The 17,187-nt window shown below is 33.6% G+C and overlaps 1 protein-coding gene across 2 annotated transcripts; it reads left to right on the forward strand.

Annotated features, from left to right (window-relative positions):
• The first annotated feature begins 3,311 nt into the window (after nt 1-3,311).
• LOC121989294 (phosphatidylinositol/phosphatidylcholine transfer protein SFH11-like) lies at nt 3,312-17,043 on the forward strand. 2 transcript variants are annotated; one of them, XM_042543240.1, is made up of 13 exons: nt 3,312-3,347; nt 3,429-3,950; nt 4,085-4,184; nt 4,895-5,161; nt 9,841-9,918; nt 12,579-12,680; nt 12,749-12,798; nt 12,864-12,972; nt 13,067-13,168; nt 13,285-13,365; nt 14,576-14,665; nt 14,748-14,823; nt 16,660-17,043. In XM_042543240.1, exons 2-13 carry the CDS (start codon nt 3,589-3,591, stop codon nt 16,662-16,664), a joined length of 1,422 nt encoding a protein of 473 aa, XP_042399174.1. In that variant the 5' UTR covers nt 3,312-3,347; nt 3,429-3,588; the 3' UTR covers nt 16,665-17,043. The 2 variants fall into 2 exon arrangements, with proteins under 2 accessions (XP_042399174.1, XP_042399173.1); XM_042543239.1 differs by having other exon boundaries at nt 3,343-3,950.
• The last annotated feature ends 144 nt before the right edge of the window (nt 17,044-17,187 follow it).

The following is a 17,187-nucleotide window of genomic DNA, read 5'->3' on the forward strand; positions in this document are numbered from 1 at the left end:
CGGATGGGTCTAGTGGCTAACGCATGAGGTGTTGCCACAATGAGGTCTGGGGTTCGAATCTTGACAAAACTGAGGTAAATACCTTTCCTATATGCTAGTCACTATTCCAAAGGTTAGTAGCCGCCTGTGATTTACCTCCTCCGTGTTGACCTTGGGACGGGTTGGCAGGGGCGCTGGGGGCGAGCGTATTCGCCTTTTGTCACAATAAAATTTTTCATCCCTTTAAATTATCCCACTTCTAACTCTTGACATATGTCAAAACTTCTCACTCTCTTTAAATTACCTACCCTCCAAACTTTGACACATGTCAAAACACTTCTCTCCTTTTAAATTATCCTCTCCAACACTTGACACATGTCAGAATCTCCTATCCTCTTAAATTACCCATCCTTTGAGCTTCGAGTGCTGATAACTCTTAAAATTTATAACTAAAAATAGACAAAAAAATTATAAATATATAATAAAAAATTATTAAAAATAAAATTGATAAAAATTAAAAAAACGGATTAAAAAAACAAAAACTAAAATAGAAGGTGCATAGGGATTAGTGAAAATGGATTGAAAATAATAGTGAAAAGGAGGGATGAAAAGGATATAAATGGAAGAAGATTAAAATAGAAGATGGGGGTGGGCGGAGGGATATGTCAGAGGGGGTGCGAAAAGCAGCCCTCCCTACGAATATGTTTCTTTTCTCTTTCCCTTTTTTCCTAAGATTTTGTTTCCTAAATAAATTCTTTCCCATCTCCTTTCTATTATTCGGAGTAAACAAAGCATAAGAGACCATATTAGAGACTTAACTATACTTTCAAAATGATCAAATACTCAAAATGACCCTGTATCAATTATATCCTTAAATAACTATATGATTTTTGTTTTAGAAATTAAATATGAGATATATGCATATTTGAAGCTACTGGATCATTTTTTTTTTCAAAAAAAATAACATTTGACAATTCTAAAATTTGATACATAACTATTTGAGTTTTTTAGTCATTTAAAAATATGAGTGAACTACCATAAGTCCATACCTTCCTTTTATAATGTATTTATCTCTTCTTTTATTCACGATTTGGTTACTCAATTCATAGTAAATTAACTTTTCCATTAAAACTTTAAAGATTATTGGAGCTTAGATGCAAAGACTATAGTTTTTTATGGCATGTAAAATAATTTCCATCTTTTGTTTCATTTAATATATGAATAATCATCTTTTTTTTATTATTTCATTTTAAAAGAATATTAAGATGAAACATTCCATGCCTTATCTGTAGGGACGTAAATAAGTCGGAATAGAGTCCAGTTTAATTTGGTTCAAATTTGTTTATTTATCTATTGAGCTGGCCATACACTAGTCAAGCTAAGTCGAGTTAAGTTTATGATATTCAAACTTATTTAATAAGGTAATCGAGCTAAGTCGAACCGAGTTTAAAATAATTAAGCCATTAAAATGATTATTTAAACTTGATTTGCTTTATATTTTTATGAGGTTGAATTTGGCTTAAGTTTGATTCGTTTAGATGTTATTGAACTCTCAATTTAAATTTGTTTGATTATTTAAATTTTTTATATTTTAAGCTGGTTAGATTAGTTATTAAATTTGATAATATAAAGTTGTTTATTCATTTTGAAAGTTTCTTTATTTATTTAGCAAATTGATAAGAGTTTTATTAATAAATATGGTTTACGAATGTAGTTTTTATAAATATGTTCACGAATATTGTTCACAAACGTTAACGAGCTGAACACATATATTCAATTTATTCATTTAGTTGAATAAGTTGTTTAAGCTTGTTTATTTAATTGATTTTATGTATATTGAACAAACATATACAAGTTCTTACCAAGTCGAGTACTAAAATTATTTATGAACGTTCAATTCATTTACAATCCTATTCAAATTTATTAACTAAGGCTGCGTTTGATAGGACGTAATCTGTCTTGTAATGTAATCCTGATTACATTACAAGGCAGATTGTTTTGTTTGTTTCACTTTTAAACTTATAATGTAATGTAATCTGGATTACAAAATGTAGTGAAGTTTTGTAATCCAGATTACAAAGCAAATGCTATGTAATCCGATTACATTACGAGGTCACCGTCTCACCAAAATTTAAATACCGAATATACCCTTAGTCCACCGTCGGCCCCCGCCCCCCACTGCCGACCGCCGCCGGCCGCCGACCGCCGCCGCCGACCGTCGACCGCCGGCCGCCGACCGCCGCCGCCGACCGTCGGCGATGGTCGGCGACCGGCGGCGGCAGCGGCGATGGTTGGCGGTCGGCGATGGCGGCGGCGACGGCCGGTAGCTGCCGCAAGCTCCGACAGAAGTGCGGCGACCTTCAGTAGAGGTCGTAGGACATTTTTGTCATTTTGTAATAATACAAATTACATTCCTGATAAAAAATAATAGATACCAAACAAAAGAATGTAATCTAATCAAATATTACATACATTACATTTCCAAACGTAGTAATATAATCAAGATTACATTACATTACATTACAAATTTGATTAAATTACAAGCTAGATTACATTACACCCAACAAAACGTAGCCTAAAAGTCTTATTGAATTTGGACTTTTTATTAAGTTCAATTAACAATGTTCTTATTCTGATAAATTATATTAAAAATTCATCTAATACATAAAATTAACTTATTTTAAAAAAATTATAAAATTTATAAATCACTATATTTTTATATATTTAAATAAAAACCAAGACATGAATTTATAATTAAAATTTATATAAGGTATTAAATAAATTTATTCATCATTATAAATTAATTTATTTATTAATGGTGATAAAAGACGAATACGTTCACGGGCAACTACTAGCCTTTAAAATAGTGACTAGCACATAAGAGAAACATTTATCTTGACTTTATCGAAATTCGAACCCTAGACCTTATGATAATAACACCTCATGTGCTAGTCACTACACCATCCAGGGGGCGAACTTTATTTATCTATGAACATCAGCAAAGTAAGTTTGTTAGCGTTAAATTAATTTATTTTATATATTTTTTATTATTGAATTTTATCTAACAAATTAAACTTATTCATAAATTTATTTATAGACCTATTTATTTTTTATATCATCATGACTACATAAAAGATCATAAGATTTTATCAAATTTTGATGGAGCCGGTCTTCCTTAAAATTCATCGATCGGAAGGAATACTAACTAAAAATAAATAAATAAAAATTTATGAGATTTTTTAAACAAAATTTTCCTATAACCGTTTTAGTCAAAATTATTATTATTATTATTATTATTATTATTTTAAATTTCAATTTCAGTCTCCACCTGCGCTTTGAAGTGGAAAGCTGTCGTGCCTTTCTTGGAAGTAGGTGAAAGACTCTTATTCCTCTCTCGACTCGATCGCTCCTTCGTCCATCGCACGCTTTCATATTCTTTGCTTCTGCAGATCATTTGAAGATGGAGGGTGATCTCCTTTCCATGGCTTCCACTCAGCGCTTGAAGTTATTCCAGGGAAGCCAGGCTTTTCCCTCCAACCTCCACCGCCATCTTCTGTCAAAACTATCAATTCTGCGAAATTTAGGAGATAAAGAAAGCTGGTAAGCGAAATGAGTTCTTGGTGGAAGGGTAACTATCCTGCAGCCAGGTCCAATGGCGACTCTTCGAGGAGGAATTCGACGACCACTGAGGAACAGAAGCAGACGAGAAGGACGAACACGTTCTACGGACCTTTGGAATCGCATTGGCATTTTCCGGAGCCCGAGAAGAAGAAGCCCCCTTTGACTTCAAAATTGACCTTCAAGTCCTTGCAGAAATCGCTCACTAAGGTCAGCAAAAGCAACGCATTTCGCACGATGTTCCAAGGCGTCCACGATCCGAATGAGGAGAAAGTGGTGAAGTCGTTGAGGGACACACTGCTGTCGAAGGGCCAGCTACCTGAGAAGTATGATGACTACCATACGCTTCTCCGGTATGGCTAGAATACATTTGTTAAGTAGCTGGAAGAAATTTCTCTTTTTGAACCCTTCTTATTATTATATTGATCATACATGGGACATGGCCTAGTTCTATATCGTGTGAAAGAATTTCTATTCTTCTCTGCAGATTTTTGCGATTGCGGAACTTCAACATGTCTAAGGCAGAGATCATGTTTGTTAATATGCTCAAGTGGAGAGATAGTTCTGGTGTTGATCTTATTGCAAAAGTAATATATTCCTGACATGTTTTTCTCCCTATGTGTTACTATGTGGGCGTTTCAATTCAACACCTCACGACTTTTGCTGACTTTGACACAAATATGATGAAACAAATAACAATTTTCATCCAATTTCTATAATAATATTCCTGTCGTGATCTTTTTCCTTGCAAACATTAAATCAAATGACAGATTGTTTGCGATGAGACAAATGGAATTTAGAGATTCTTGGCTCACAGGCACCCTGCAAAGAAGGCATCTAAGTTTGAATTGATATTACTGATCAAAGTAATACCTGCACTTGCTTTTGTCACCTTTCAACTTTTGTTTATGTTTTTTTTTTGTACAATTTAACCTCATTACCTAGAACTATGAATTGAAACCCTCCCACCCCCTAGTCAACTTGGCGGTCGGCTATAAGTTGACCCTGTGATTTACCTCCCTTCACATAACCTGGGGACGGGCTGTGAGGGGCACCTGGAGTGAGCGTAATCACCTTTGCTACAATGAATTCATCAAATAGAATCAATCAGCAAATTTTTCCTACCAACAATATCAGATTAAAGAACTTAGTTTATCTTATCTACCTAGCAAACTTTCTCCCCACGTGTTCATAGGAAAACCAATTTATAAAACCTACTTTATCTTGCTGCATATTAACTCATATAGTAATTGTTTTCAGATGGAATTTATGCATACCTGAATGTTGCTTTTTGCAGGAATTCAAGTTTGAGGAGTATGACGCTGTGAAAAAATGTTATCCACATGGATATCATGGAGTTGATAAATACGGGAGACCATTATACATTGAAAGAATAGGTCTGGTGGATCTCAATGCCTTTTTCAACATAACAACATTTGATCGTTATGTCAAGTATCATATTTATGAACAAGAGAAAACAATGAACTTACGCTACCCCGCATGCTCACTTGCCGTTAAAAGGCATATAGCATCCACCACCGCTATTCTAGATGTCAAAGGATTGGTAAGCACTACACTTACCATTATTATTTTGCTAATCTTCCTTTCTTATTTTGGGTAAGTAAAATTCAGAAACTATCAAATATGGAATGTTTATTAGATTTAAATATTATTGCTCATTGGAATATTGGGAAATGTACTATCCCCTTATTGGTTAAGGATATGTTCTTTCTCCCCATTTATGTCAGTCTCATTTGAGTCAATGCTATTCTGTCGGAGGATGAGAATATATCATTAGTTTCTTTAATCTTTTTTTTCCTTAAGGACATCTTTTTTTCATGATCTGGAGATTCAAGCCAACTTTTGTTTAGTCTTTATTGTAAAATTCTTATAATATATAGATGTTCCATGATGTGTTAAATTGTTATTTGTACTAAGGCTGTTGCTTATTACTCAAAATTATAATCATGAAAATCTTATCAGTGGATTAAAAGGACCATATATCAAGATATGAAAAATTTAACATGTGCTATGTCATGTAAATTATTTATCTCAACATGTCAAGTTAGTAAAGAAATTTGCTCAATTATAAGTTAGCTTCACCTATAACTCCTCCCATAACAAATAAACCCCATCAGGGCCGGTCCCAAGCTTGGGTAAGGATGAGGGTTGTGTTAGGTTGTCAGCCAATGTAAAACTATCAAACTATTGCGCTAATGGTAGGATGTTCACCGGAAGGAACACGTTATAGGGTCCGACTATAATGTCATGGCAAAGACTACTACATCTCCATGAGAACTTGGTATAGTTAAATATGCAAGAGTTTTTATACCCTAGGTTTGATAAGAATAGGCTTTATAGGAATATTGATTGTCTTAAATTTAGAACATGGAACATAGAAACTCACTAGCAAAGCAATGGAGGTTGTAAATATATTGATTAGAAGAAGAATTACTATTTTATATGTACGAGAGACAAAATTAGAAGGGGAGAAGTCAGAGATGATAGTGCTATGGTTCACATGATAGAGTAAAATGAGAAATGGAGTAATAATTGTTGCAATTTGTTAAGGGACGAAGTAGTAGAAATAATTTGGAAGGAAGATAGAATTATAACTCTCAAGATAGCAGTAGCAAAAAAAAATTTTAATGTAGTTACCATATATTCACTTCAAGTAGGATTAGATGAAGATATCAAAATTAGGTTTTGGGAAGATGTAGATGAGGTAGTACAAAAAATTTTGACGAACAAGATGATTTTAATAGGAGATCTAAATGGGCATGTAGGAGATAGAAATGAAGAATATGGTTGGATGCATGGATGCTATGGTTCTGGAATAAGAAATAAAGAAGGAAAAAATATATTAGATTTTGTGATAGCAAATGAATTTATAATAGTTATATATTTTCAATAAGAGAGAAGAACATTTGATTATGCTCAAAAGTGGGAACAATAAGTCATAAATTGACTTTCTTATGGCCAAGAAGAGGGATAAATAAAATTTGTAAAAATTGCAATGCCAATCCTAAAGAAAACTTATCCAACCAACATAGGTTGTGGTATTAGATACACGCCTCAAGCATGGTATAGTAGAATGAAAATATGCATTGCTTCTCAAATTATGTGGTGGAAGTTAATGTAAAACAAAGTAATTTTAAGGAGAGGGTATGAACACAAGTATTAGGAAAATACATGACGACTCAAATACGACATGGGATAAAAAGACATTAAATTTGAAAACAGTGTCCAAGAGTATACTCGGTGAGTTAAGAGGACCGACACCACCAAATAAAGAATCTTAATGGTCGAATGAGGAATACAAGCGAAATGATAGGAAAACGAACAATCTATAAGTTATTACACACTTGTAAGAACAAAGAAAACTAAATAAGTAGGCAGTAGTCAATAATGAGGACAAAAAAGCGGTGAGTGAAGTCAAGAATAAAACTTTCAAACATTTGTATAGGTAGCTTGATTTAAAAGATGGGGAAAAGAATATCTATAAATTAACTAAAGCAAGAGAGAGGGAAACAAGGGATCTAACCCAAATAAGATGTATTAATGTTGAACCAAATAGGATACTAGTGAAGGATGAGAAAATAAAGGAGTGATGAAAGAGCTATTTTTATCAACTTTTTAATGAAAGTTTACATGACTTAGTGTAGGTAATTTAAGTAAGTTAGAGCAATATGGAAATTTAAATTTTTATTAGAAAATTCAAACTTCATAAGTAGAACAAACATTAAATGGGATGCAAAATGAAAAACAGTTGAATTGGATGATATTTCGATAGAGATATAGAAGTGTTTAGAGAAGTAGGGCATTAAATGATTTATGAAGTTATTTAAGTTGATATTGTAAATGAAAAACATGTCCGATCAATGGAGGGTAAGTAATCTAGTCCCCTGTATAAAAATAAAGGAGATGTACAAATTGTGCAAATTATAGGGGCATTAAGATAATGAGCCATATCATGAAACTTTAGTAAAGAGTGATAGAAAAATGATTAAGGAAGGATACTTGATCAAAAATCAATTTTCTTGGTAATCTAGGTACCTAGGTCTTATAATCCGACTAATCTCGGAGGTAGTTGGCCCAGTCCCATGAAAGTTTCCTACCAACTACTCGGATAAATCTGGAAGCGCAAGTGGCAGTCTGCACAATGACCCAGCGGTCCCAGTCTTTCAAATGTTGGAGGAGAATTCCTTTTGCTCCCTGGGTTTTAAATTGTGGGTGCATGGGGAGCCCCAAGGTGTGCTTACCACTACACTATAGCCCGGGGGCGATAGAAAATCAATTTAGATTCATGTCTGAAAGGTCGACACGATAAAAGTTATATATCTTCTTAAATAACTTATTGAAAAGTATCGAAAAAATAAGTAAGACTTACACATTGTATTCGTTGATCGAGAAAAAGCTTATAACAGAGTTCTGAGAGAAATTATGTGTAGAATTCTCGAAAAGAAAAATTCTAGCATATATTGAAACAATTAAGGATATATATGAAAATATATCAACAAGAGTAAAATCTCTAGGCAAATTAACCAAAGCGTTTTGTATAAAGATAAGGTTACACTATGGATCAGGTCTAAGTTCATATCTTTTTATACTAGTTATGGATGAACTACTGAGCACATCCAAGATATGTTACCATGATGCATGTTGTTTGCGAATGACATTGTTTTAGTTGATAAGATAAGAAGTAAATGCTAAGCTCTAGTCGTGATAGGAAGTACTGAAGTGAAAGTTTTAGGCTTAGTAGAGTAAAGACCGAATATATAGAATTTAAGTTTAATAGTATTAGATATAACAGAGAAATTATTAGGATAAGAGATGATAAGTTAATTGTAACTTGAGTATCTAACATTGCTTTTGTAAAAGGATGGAGGAGTTGATAGAGATGTTTTATATTATTTACAAGAAGGATGGTTGGAATGGAAGAGGGTGTTGGTGTTCTTTGTGATCGTAAGATACCTCTAAAGTTTAAAGGAAAGTTTTGCAAAACGACGGTTAGACATGCTATGATATATGAAGCTAAATGTTGGACTATAAAGCAATTACATGTGTAGAAAATGTGAGTCATAGAGATGAGAATATTAAGACTGATATGCAGACATACAAGGATGAACAAATAAGAAATGAGAATATTAGAGAGAAAATCAAGGTGATATTTATTGAGGGAAAACCCAAGAGATGCGTTTAAGATGATATGAACATGTACTTAGGCGACCAATAAATCCCTAGTTAGACGATGTGAGAGCACGCCAAATACACATTAATTGAGGAAGAGGAGACCAAAGAAAATTTATTAGCAACAATACAACAATAACAACCAAGCCTTTTCCCACTAGGTGGGGTCGGCTGCATGAATCCTTTTACGCCATTGAGCCCTATCTCCTATTATATCATCATCTATATTAGCAACAATAAAACATGATAAAATATATTTAAATATAGATGAAGATATAGTAGGGGATAGAACTCAATGACATAGAAGAATCCATATGACCGACTCCACTTAGCGGCATAAAGGTTTGGTTGTTGTTGTATTAGTTAGCTTCACCTATGTAACTATTGAATTTTGATAGATAGGATGAAACTTATTGCATCAGCCTGGTTCATATTCATTTAAGGTTTGATGTCATTAGATAATATGATATTGTTAGTGGTAAAGTACATGCACTTAGAATTGGTTCTCATGGCTGGTGAAATGTAAAGTAGGAGATGGTTACAACCATTTCCTTTCTAATTTCATCATAGATATTATTAATGTTCTGAGAAATTGCTTGACATCATCAATTGTAAAGTGGTGTGTTCAGCTTTGTCGATGGTACCTGCTATATTATATGGATTTCTGGTAATTAGGATCTGAATCATATGCCTTTGTTGTGTAAGTGTTAGTGTGCTTTGTCAACCTTCTGAAACTATCAATTTTTGAATGTCAATGAACTTTCTCAGAATCTGATTGATTTTGCACATTTTTTTTACTATGATCGTAAGAAAATAGCAAAAACATCAAAAAAGTTTTACTTGAATTTATTTTGATAATTGAGGAATTTTCATGAAACTGAAGCAGTGATTGTGATGTGTAGCTTGGTGGAATAGCTAACATTTATGACATACATCCTTATTAGCTATTATTAATCAAAACATGATTTTAAATTTTCCACATTCCCTTTTCATTATTTTCTGCAACCAAATAGTCAAAATGGATGCTGAGCACGTTTGAATCCATTGGTACAGGGTACAAACAACTTCTCAAGGCCAGCAAGAGAGATTTTCACAGAAATTCAAAGGATTGACAGCAATTACTATCCTGAGGTCTGGAAGAAATTAAGTAATTGAAAGTTTTTACTGATTTGATCATTATTTATTATTATGATATTTAAGGTGACAACTTAGAACCTTTTATTTAATTTTACCAATTGTGACCTATAGGTAAGGACTTAGGACCTGTTTGTCCAAGTTTGTGTTTCATGGCTTTTAGGCTCACCTCTTTCTTCTTAATAGGTAAGAACTTAGGACTTTTTATTGGTCTACCTTTTATGACTCATAGGCTCATCTCTTTTTTCTTGATAACTAAGGACTTAGGACCTTTTATTCAGATATACTTTTTATAGCACTTAGCCTCACCATTTTCATCTTCAGCTTGGTCATTGTAAAATCCTCATATATTCAACTTGCTCCAAACTGCTTCGCCTTGTTCTAGCTTAAATTCTATTACTATGCTTATGGCTTGGCTCAAACTCTTATCTGAGATTCAGTTATCCTTTACAGCAGAGCAGAAACTTTATATAAGTGTGAAGGATGGATTTTAGTGGAAATGATGGCATGCATTCAAAAGGGATTGAAAATTTCAATTACTTAAGAGTTTTCATAGTACAACATGGAAAATCTAAAAATACAATTTAAGCATAAAATTGACAGATTGGTAATATGCCATGCTATTAAGTTCCTTCCCTTTCTAGTGGCGAGCTTAATGCTCTGTTTACCTAAAGGAGTGGACGATGGATGGATGGAATAAACCTTGGGGCATGGGAAGAGAATGGAAAGGGAAAGAAATCTCTTCCTCTGCATGCTTCTTTACCTTGATTGAGGAAGGTGGGTACATGCAGTGTAATTTTTGTAACTGAAAAAGGGTACATGTGTCATTTTTTGGATATATGGCGTAATTTTATGAGTTAAAAAAGGTACATACGTCTTTTTTTATATGGTGTAATTTTGTGAATGAAAGGGGTACATGCATCATTTTTTTTCTATCTGCTGCTTTTCATCCGATTTTGAGGTGATCGATTTTGGCTCCAAAACTATCTGATGGGTTGTGTTTCTCTTCCCTCTTAAAATTTTAATGAAGTAAACATAAACTTTTTCACTGTGGAAACTTTTCCTTAGTTTTGCTTTCCGCTCTCTCAAATAAACAGAGCATAAATGACCCAGGCCACACCTTGGCTATAACTTAGTATGGACCTTGCCAATTTTTTGCCATTTATCCTTGTTTTGATGATCGTCTTTCTTTTACCCTTAAAGCAAGTTATTAACTTACCTATAAGTTAAAGTTCCTATCTTGTATGGAAGCACTGTATTTCTGCCAAATCACTATTTCTGACTTAAAAACCAAGCTAAATCCTTGAGCTCTCTGGGTGGATATATTTTCTATAATAATCTGCTGCACATTTTTTTTGAATGTCTTTAGGTAATCCTTGAGAGAATCTACTTTTAATTGTCTATTCATTGTATGTGCTCACTATATGGGCACAAACTGTTCCTCCAGTGCATACTGCCTCTCTAATGGCCTGTTTACTCTGAAAGATGGACAAAAGGAAAGATGAATTGCACAAGAGTCAAGGCATCGCTCCTTTTTACCTAGTGTAAAAATAATCCGCGGACACAGATCCATTTTTCCTCATTTTCTCATTCACCCTAAATGATTTTTCATTCTTTGGCCAGCGAACATCAAAATCCCGAGTCCTCTCAAAATCTTGTTGGTCAATTCCAGTGGTACTATAAGTACCTTGCACTTCACTTACACATCGCTACATGGGAATCGCAATAGCCAAGGTTGCGAAATCACGACCACTGGCCACGAAATTGCAGTCGCTGCACAGTTGTGAGTTTAAGGCCGCAAAATTGTGGCTGTTGTATATAGCTATAAATTCGTGGCCACTACTTACAGTCGTGAGTTCGTACACGAGTTTGCGGCCACGTGGTCACAATCTCCTCCATCCAGTCCTCAGGATAAACATAAGCATGCCACCATGGTGCTTCTTTGGCTTGAAAACCTCCGACACCTATTTCACAACTAGCTGAGACATTGAACACCTATAGTTAAGCTACCATGATTCGTACTGCTAGAATTAGGTCTATTTTCAAGGTTCTATATTGTGCTTCATTATTAGTCACTGCAAATTGAAGTCTTAATGCCTTTTCTACAATATACCCCTTTGGGATGATCTACACCCCTCCAGCTCCTTTGTTCCTAGTGGTTAACTTATCTATATATAGTGACCAATCTTTACAAACTCTTTCATTTCAGTAATGAAATCTACCAAGACCACCTTCTTCATAGCTGATAGGTGAAGTATTTGTTACAGGGGTAGTTTGACAATACCCTATCATAAGCCCTTGGAAGTATGCTTGTGGCTTTCTATAGAAGTAACTCCTATTTCTTCAATAATCAGGTCATTGCACTTCTAAATAGTATCTCTGGGCTTCACTTGCTCCTTTTGTCCTTCCTTTTTTGGATTCATAAACTTCCTTAGAAAAATAAAGAGAGAAAGGGAGGGTAGGGTTACGAGGGAACATTGTTTAATGGGGAAAAACGCTTTTAAATGTTTCTATAGTTGAGTTGTTAATTCTTAGTAATTTTAACATTTTGAATTAAACCTAGGATAATTATTTATAAATTGCCTGTTTAATTATGGTATTAGTTGCATTTGGCTATTTGTGATATTATTAATTTGTGACCACTTTGCTATTAACAGACTCTCAACCAGCTATACATTATTAATGCTGGACCAGGGTTCAAGGTCCTCTGGAAAATTTTAAGTGCTTTCTTCGACGTCCGGACATTGGCAAAGATACAGGTGAATATTGAGCTTTGAATTCAGAAATAGTCAATTGTCTATCAATCTGATTAAATTTGACCAATCAGATTCTAGGTACTAAATATCAGGATAAGCTTTCTGAAGCCGTGGACTTAAGGTACATGTGATTTTAACAATAATAATTTTGTGCAATGAGCTAAAATCCATTCTGTATATTCTCAGTAATTTACCCGATTTTTTGGGTGGAAATTGCAAGTGCTATGAACATGGAGGTTGCTTGATGAAAGACACAGGGCCATGGACTCACATAGACATTATCACCAAATTGATGGTGAATTTCTGATGTACATGGTCCATTCATTAATCAAATTCAGTATGGAAAAACTCTAAATTTTTTTATGCTTTTGATGATCATTGTTCTTCAGGATGTGTTTAATAATGCGGAACAATTAGCAGATAATGTGGAACAATTAGCAGATGAACCAAGTGGCACAGAAGATCTTGAAGTCCTTAGTTCCTTTCAAAATGTAATTCCTTTTGGACAAGTATACAATCCAATAAGTATACAAGTATAACTTTTTGATTCCTAGGAAAAGGTGTTTTTAATTATTTTCAAAATGCTTTGGTCACTTTTGGATCACAGGGGTCATCAAATCGACGACTTAGGTCGAGTTCTATTAGAACTCTTTCTTCAAAGATGGATGATGCGCCAGAAAATTATCTTGTAAGTGTTTTTTATTGGAGCTTGCAACATGCAGATGGCTAAAAAAATTCAAACATAGTTCTTTCTCATGTGTCTCTTAATAATTTAGGTAGTAACATCTTGGGAAATCTGACTTACTGCTCATCTCATATTCTAGTTGTTGACTAAAGGGAAATGCCAAATGCATGTTTGAGAAAATATATGTAAAATTTTGTATGATTTGTCATTCTAAGAAAATCGTTCGGGATGCCACAGTTTAGTTGACTAGACTTCATCACCTCAGTTCTATTTCTTAATATGGATACATACATTGTACGGATGGTTGTTGTCTGCAATAATGAAATAAATTTTACAAGAAGTTGTTCCTTCTAAGATGGATAATCCTTTAGGCATCAAGGTAAGATCAGAAAAGATCAATCAATCACTATTAAAATCTTTATGGAAGAACAAGATGTCAACAAAATCACTTGGGATTAACAAATTGTGTGATCTTTTTGATGATTGTTTTCTTCTAAATTTTGTTTTTCTTTGGTTTAAACCTGTGAAAATTTTAAATTCTTTCTGCTTTTTGGTTCACTGGGTTGATAAAAAAAATACTATTGTTGATACTTATAACAATGATAAAAATACCTACCGTAAGATATTATAAGGTTAATAATTTGGAAGGATACCATTCTTTAGACGGAAACCAATTATTAATACTATACTGATCTAATTCCAATATATTCCTCATCATTTCTTTCAAATTGACATCTTCACAAATCACAAAGGACATGAATTCGGGATTTTGATATGCGAATTGGCTTTTTAATTGTCAGCCTTGAAAGGGGTTGGTATTCAGTGAATTCACATAATCTAGGTTGCTATTGAGCTAAACTTATTACACCATCATAGTCAGGATTAGCAACAGAAATATTAGTCTGTCATTTATCAATGCTGAAAAGTTACACATCATGTATTCTTCAGGAATACTGTTTCAAGATGTTACCATGAACTTCTCTTCCCTTGGAACATAATGCCATATTTGTTACATAAGAGGTGTAATGAGAATGATAAGATTTGTAGAGATAATAGTAAAAGCACATGCAGATGATCAAGTTTTTCATATTCTAGGAAACATGACTTTTAGTGATGTTGAAGTCTAATGACTATAATTGTCATGGTTATCTAATATGAAGATAATAATATATCATTTTAGTTGTTTACTAACATATAAATAAATATGTTGCAGGAAAATACAAGTGGAAAACAATATACGAAAAATAAGCACTTAAAGCAAAAGATAAATGAACTGGAAGAATGGTTGGTGGACACTGATGAGGTACAGTACAATTGCTATTTTCAACAATCTTTAGGGGTAATAAGTCTTGAACTAATTTTTTTTTTGTGTTTATTCCTCTTAGATCTTGCAACTACTGAACTCTAAGCAGCAAGAACTTGCTGATCACATAGAACAACTCAAGAAACTCAATGACCTAGGTAACGAACTATTCAATGTAGTTCAATTTATTTATTTATCTATGCTTTGTGGGTTTTAGTTATACCAACCACTACGACCACTAGTTGTACATTCTCTTTATCTATCCGAGTTATGTGGCAAATTGATTCATTAGAAGTTTGTCAACTATAGTAGTCTTGTTCGAACTTCAGTCGGGAATTGGGTTAGCGGAACTTAAGTTAGGAGGATTGGTACAACACCACGATTGAATCATTTAATCACCCAAAAATTAAGACAAAATTGGAATTACAATTACTAGAATTTTGGCAGGAAACACTAGAAGGGAAAAGTTTTAGGCTTAGTAGAATAAAGACATAATGTATGGAATTTAACTTTAGCAATATTAGACGTAATGAGATATTTATTAAGATAAGAGATGACGAGTTGCCCGGAACTGAGAGGTTTAAATATTTAGGATTATTTTTGCAAAATGATGGAGGGATTAAGAGAGATGTCTTGCATAAAATACAAACAGGATGGTTGCATAGAATACAAGCACATGCTCAAGCCCGTGCTCTTGTCCTTGCCCATCTTGACTTGGACTAATAAAACAACATAAATTTGATTTTCTCCATCACCAACTTAAACATTAATTTCTTATTCATTTGTTATTGATTTTGAGAAATTTATGACAATCTACTTGCAAAATAGATAGTTGATGCCAACCATTTTATTACATTGAGAAAGTAGCTTGTGGCTTTGAATCTTTCATAGTGAACCATTATTGGATTTACTTGGTTAATCACTGAGCATGATTACCTTGAATTATTTAGTCTTTTGTATAAAACAAGACAATTATAGCTCACACAATAACCCCTACATATTATTGTTGTCCCTGTGTCTGTTTAGCTTGTGGACAACACTTGATTCATAAGTCCTTTCAATTTGAAGCGGTCACATTTTATACCCTACTTGATATAAAAAAAACATTAAAAACATAGCTTAACCTCTTACACATTGTAGGTTGTACCTTTCTATCTTAACCTCTTGCCCTTTGTAGGTTGTACCTTTCTATCCTTAGAATGGACAGGGAGTGCTTCTCCTACGTTTCTTTCAAACTCTTGTAACTTAATTATGCTTTTAGAATCTCGTGGATTAAGCCAAAATTAGGTCAGAGAATGTCCAAGTTGGAGACAACATTTTTTTTTTTGCCTTTGATGGAATCCAAGGTTTTCTCTTACAACTGGAGTTGTCCCCCTTCTATAAGCTCTAGAAGTGAATGTATATCCAAAGACTTCATGTGATGCATCATCTAATTCTCAAAGAATCTATCTATTCTCTATTTCACTGGCTCATACCTCTACCTAGACCTGCATGACTGCATCACCTCTTGGTTCTTTGTTCACAGCATCTATGCTTGTGTTACCTACACGTATTATCCCATCTAATGGTAGCAAAAGTATTGAGATTTTGTTTTACCCTCTTCATAGGGTTACTAATATCCAACTTACATGTACATCATAGTATTTCGCTGGCCTTCTATAATAATACTCATATCATTATCACTTGATGACTTTTATGTAGCTCGATGAAAGTAAATTTGCCTAAATATATGCAGTTACTACATTATGTTTTTTTTTTTTTTTTTGTTTTTTTGGGCTACGGCCTAAATATCATCTCAGTTAAGACAAAAGGGCAAAAAAGTTTAAAACACTAGAAGGTAATGCCACAAATTTGTTAAACCACACATGCAGAAAAGTGGTATGAGAAGCTTAAATATGTCCCAATCACGGTTGGTTATTACTTGTTTTTGCTGCTACTCTTTGATCAACTTCGTTAATTGAATTAATAATTATTTCTTTTGTTTTTTTATCCAGTTTGAAGTGTGTGATTTCGAGCATTTGGAGATTCATAAAAATGAAAAATTATTAAATAAGCTCTACAGATTCTATCAACTCCTGTCGGGGTGCATGCTATTTCGGATAGAATTTTGGCAGTTGCTACGATCGATGTGAAGTTGCTCCCTGTGGAATTGGATTCCACTTATTGTAGAACGAGGGAAAGATTCTTGCTTAATGGGAATTACCAACATTCTTATGTGTATTATATTATTATTCATGACATTCTCATGCCGTGCAAATTTCTCGAAACTATCACCAAAAACAAAAAAAACAAAAAAAATCATTGGGGTAGCTAGTAATTGTGTATGAATACTTAACTATGTACAATGATGAGCGATCAAGGGGATGAAATATTAGTAATTCTATACTATGTTCTTAAAGATATATGAACTGATCAGTGAGTAGCAAAGTTATGATTTGATGCTACCTAAAGTTTTATTTGTAGACAAAATTGTTTCTGAAAGTGTATGTTTATTAGCAAGATAAGCAGGGTTTAAATTATGT

This window comes from Zingiber officinale, chromosome 6B, assembly GCF_018446385.1.
Source record: "Zingiber officinale cultivar Zhangliang chromosome 6B, Zo_v1.1, whole genome shotgun sequence".
Taxonomy (NCBI): Eukaryota; Viridiplantae; Streptophyta; class Magnoliopsida; order Zingiberales; family Zingiberaceae; genus Zingiber; species Zingiber officinale.

Excerpts from the sequence above, each read along its gene's own strand:
- LOC121989294 (XM_042543240.1), top strand. The coding sequence starts at position 3,589 with ATGAGTTCTTGGTGGAAGGGTAACTATCCTGCAGCCAGGTCCAATGGC. Across the intron at positions 12,799-12,863 it reads TCTGAAGCCGTGGACTTAAG|TAATTTACCCGATTTTTTGG; the intron begins GTACATGTGATT and ends GTATATTCTCAG. Across the intron at positions 12,973-13,066 it reads ACATTATCACCAAATTGATG|GATGTGTTTAATAATGCGGA; the intron begins GTGAATTTCTGA and ends ATTGTTCTTCAG.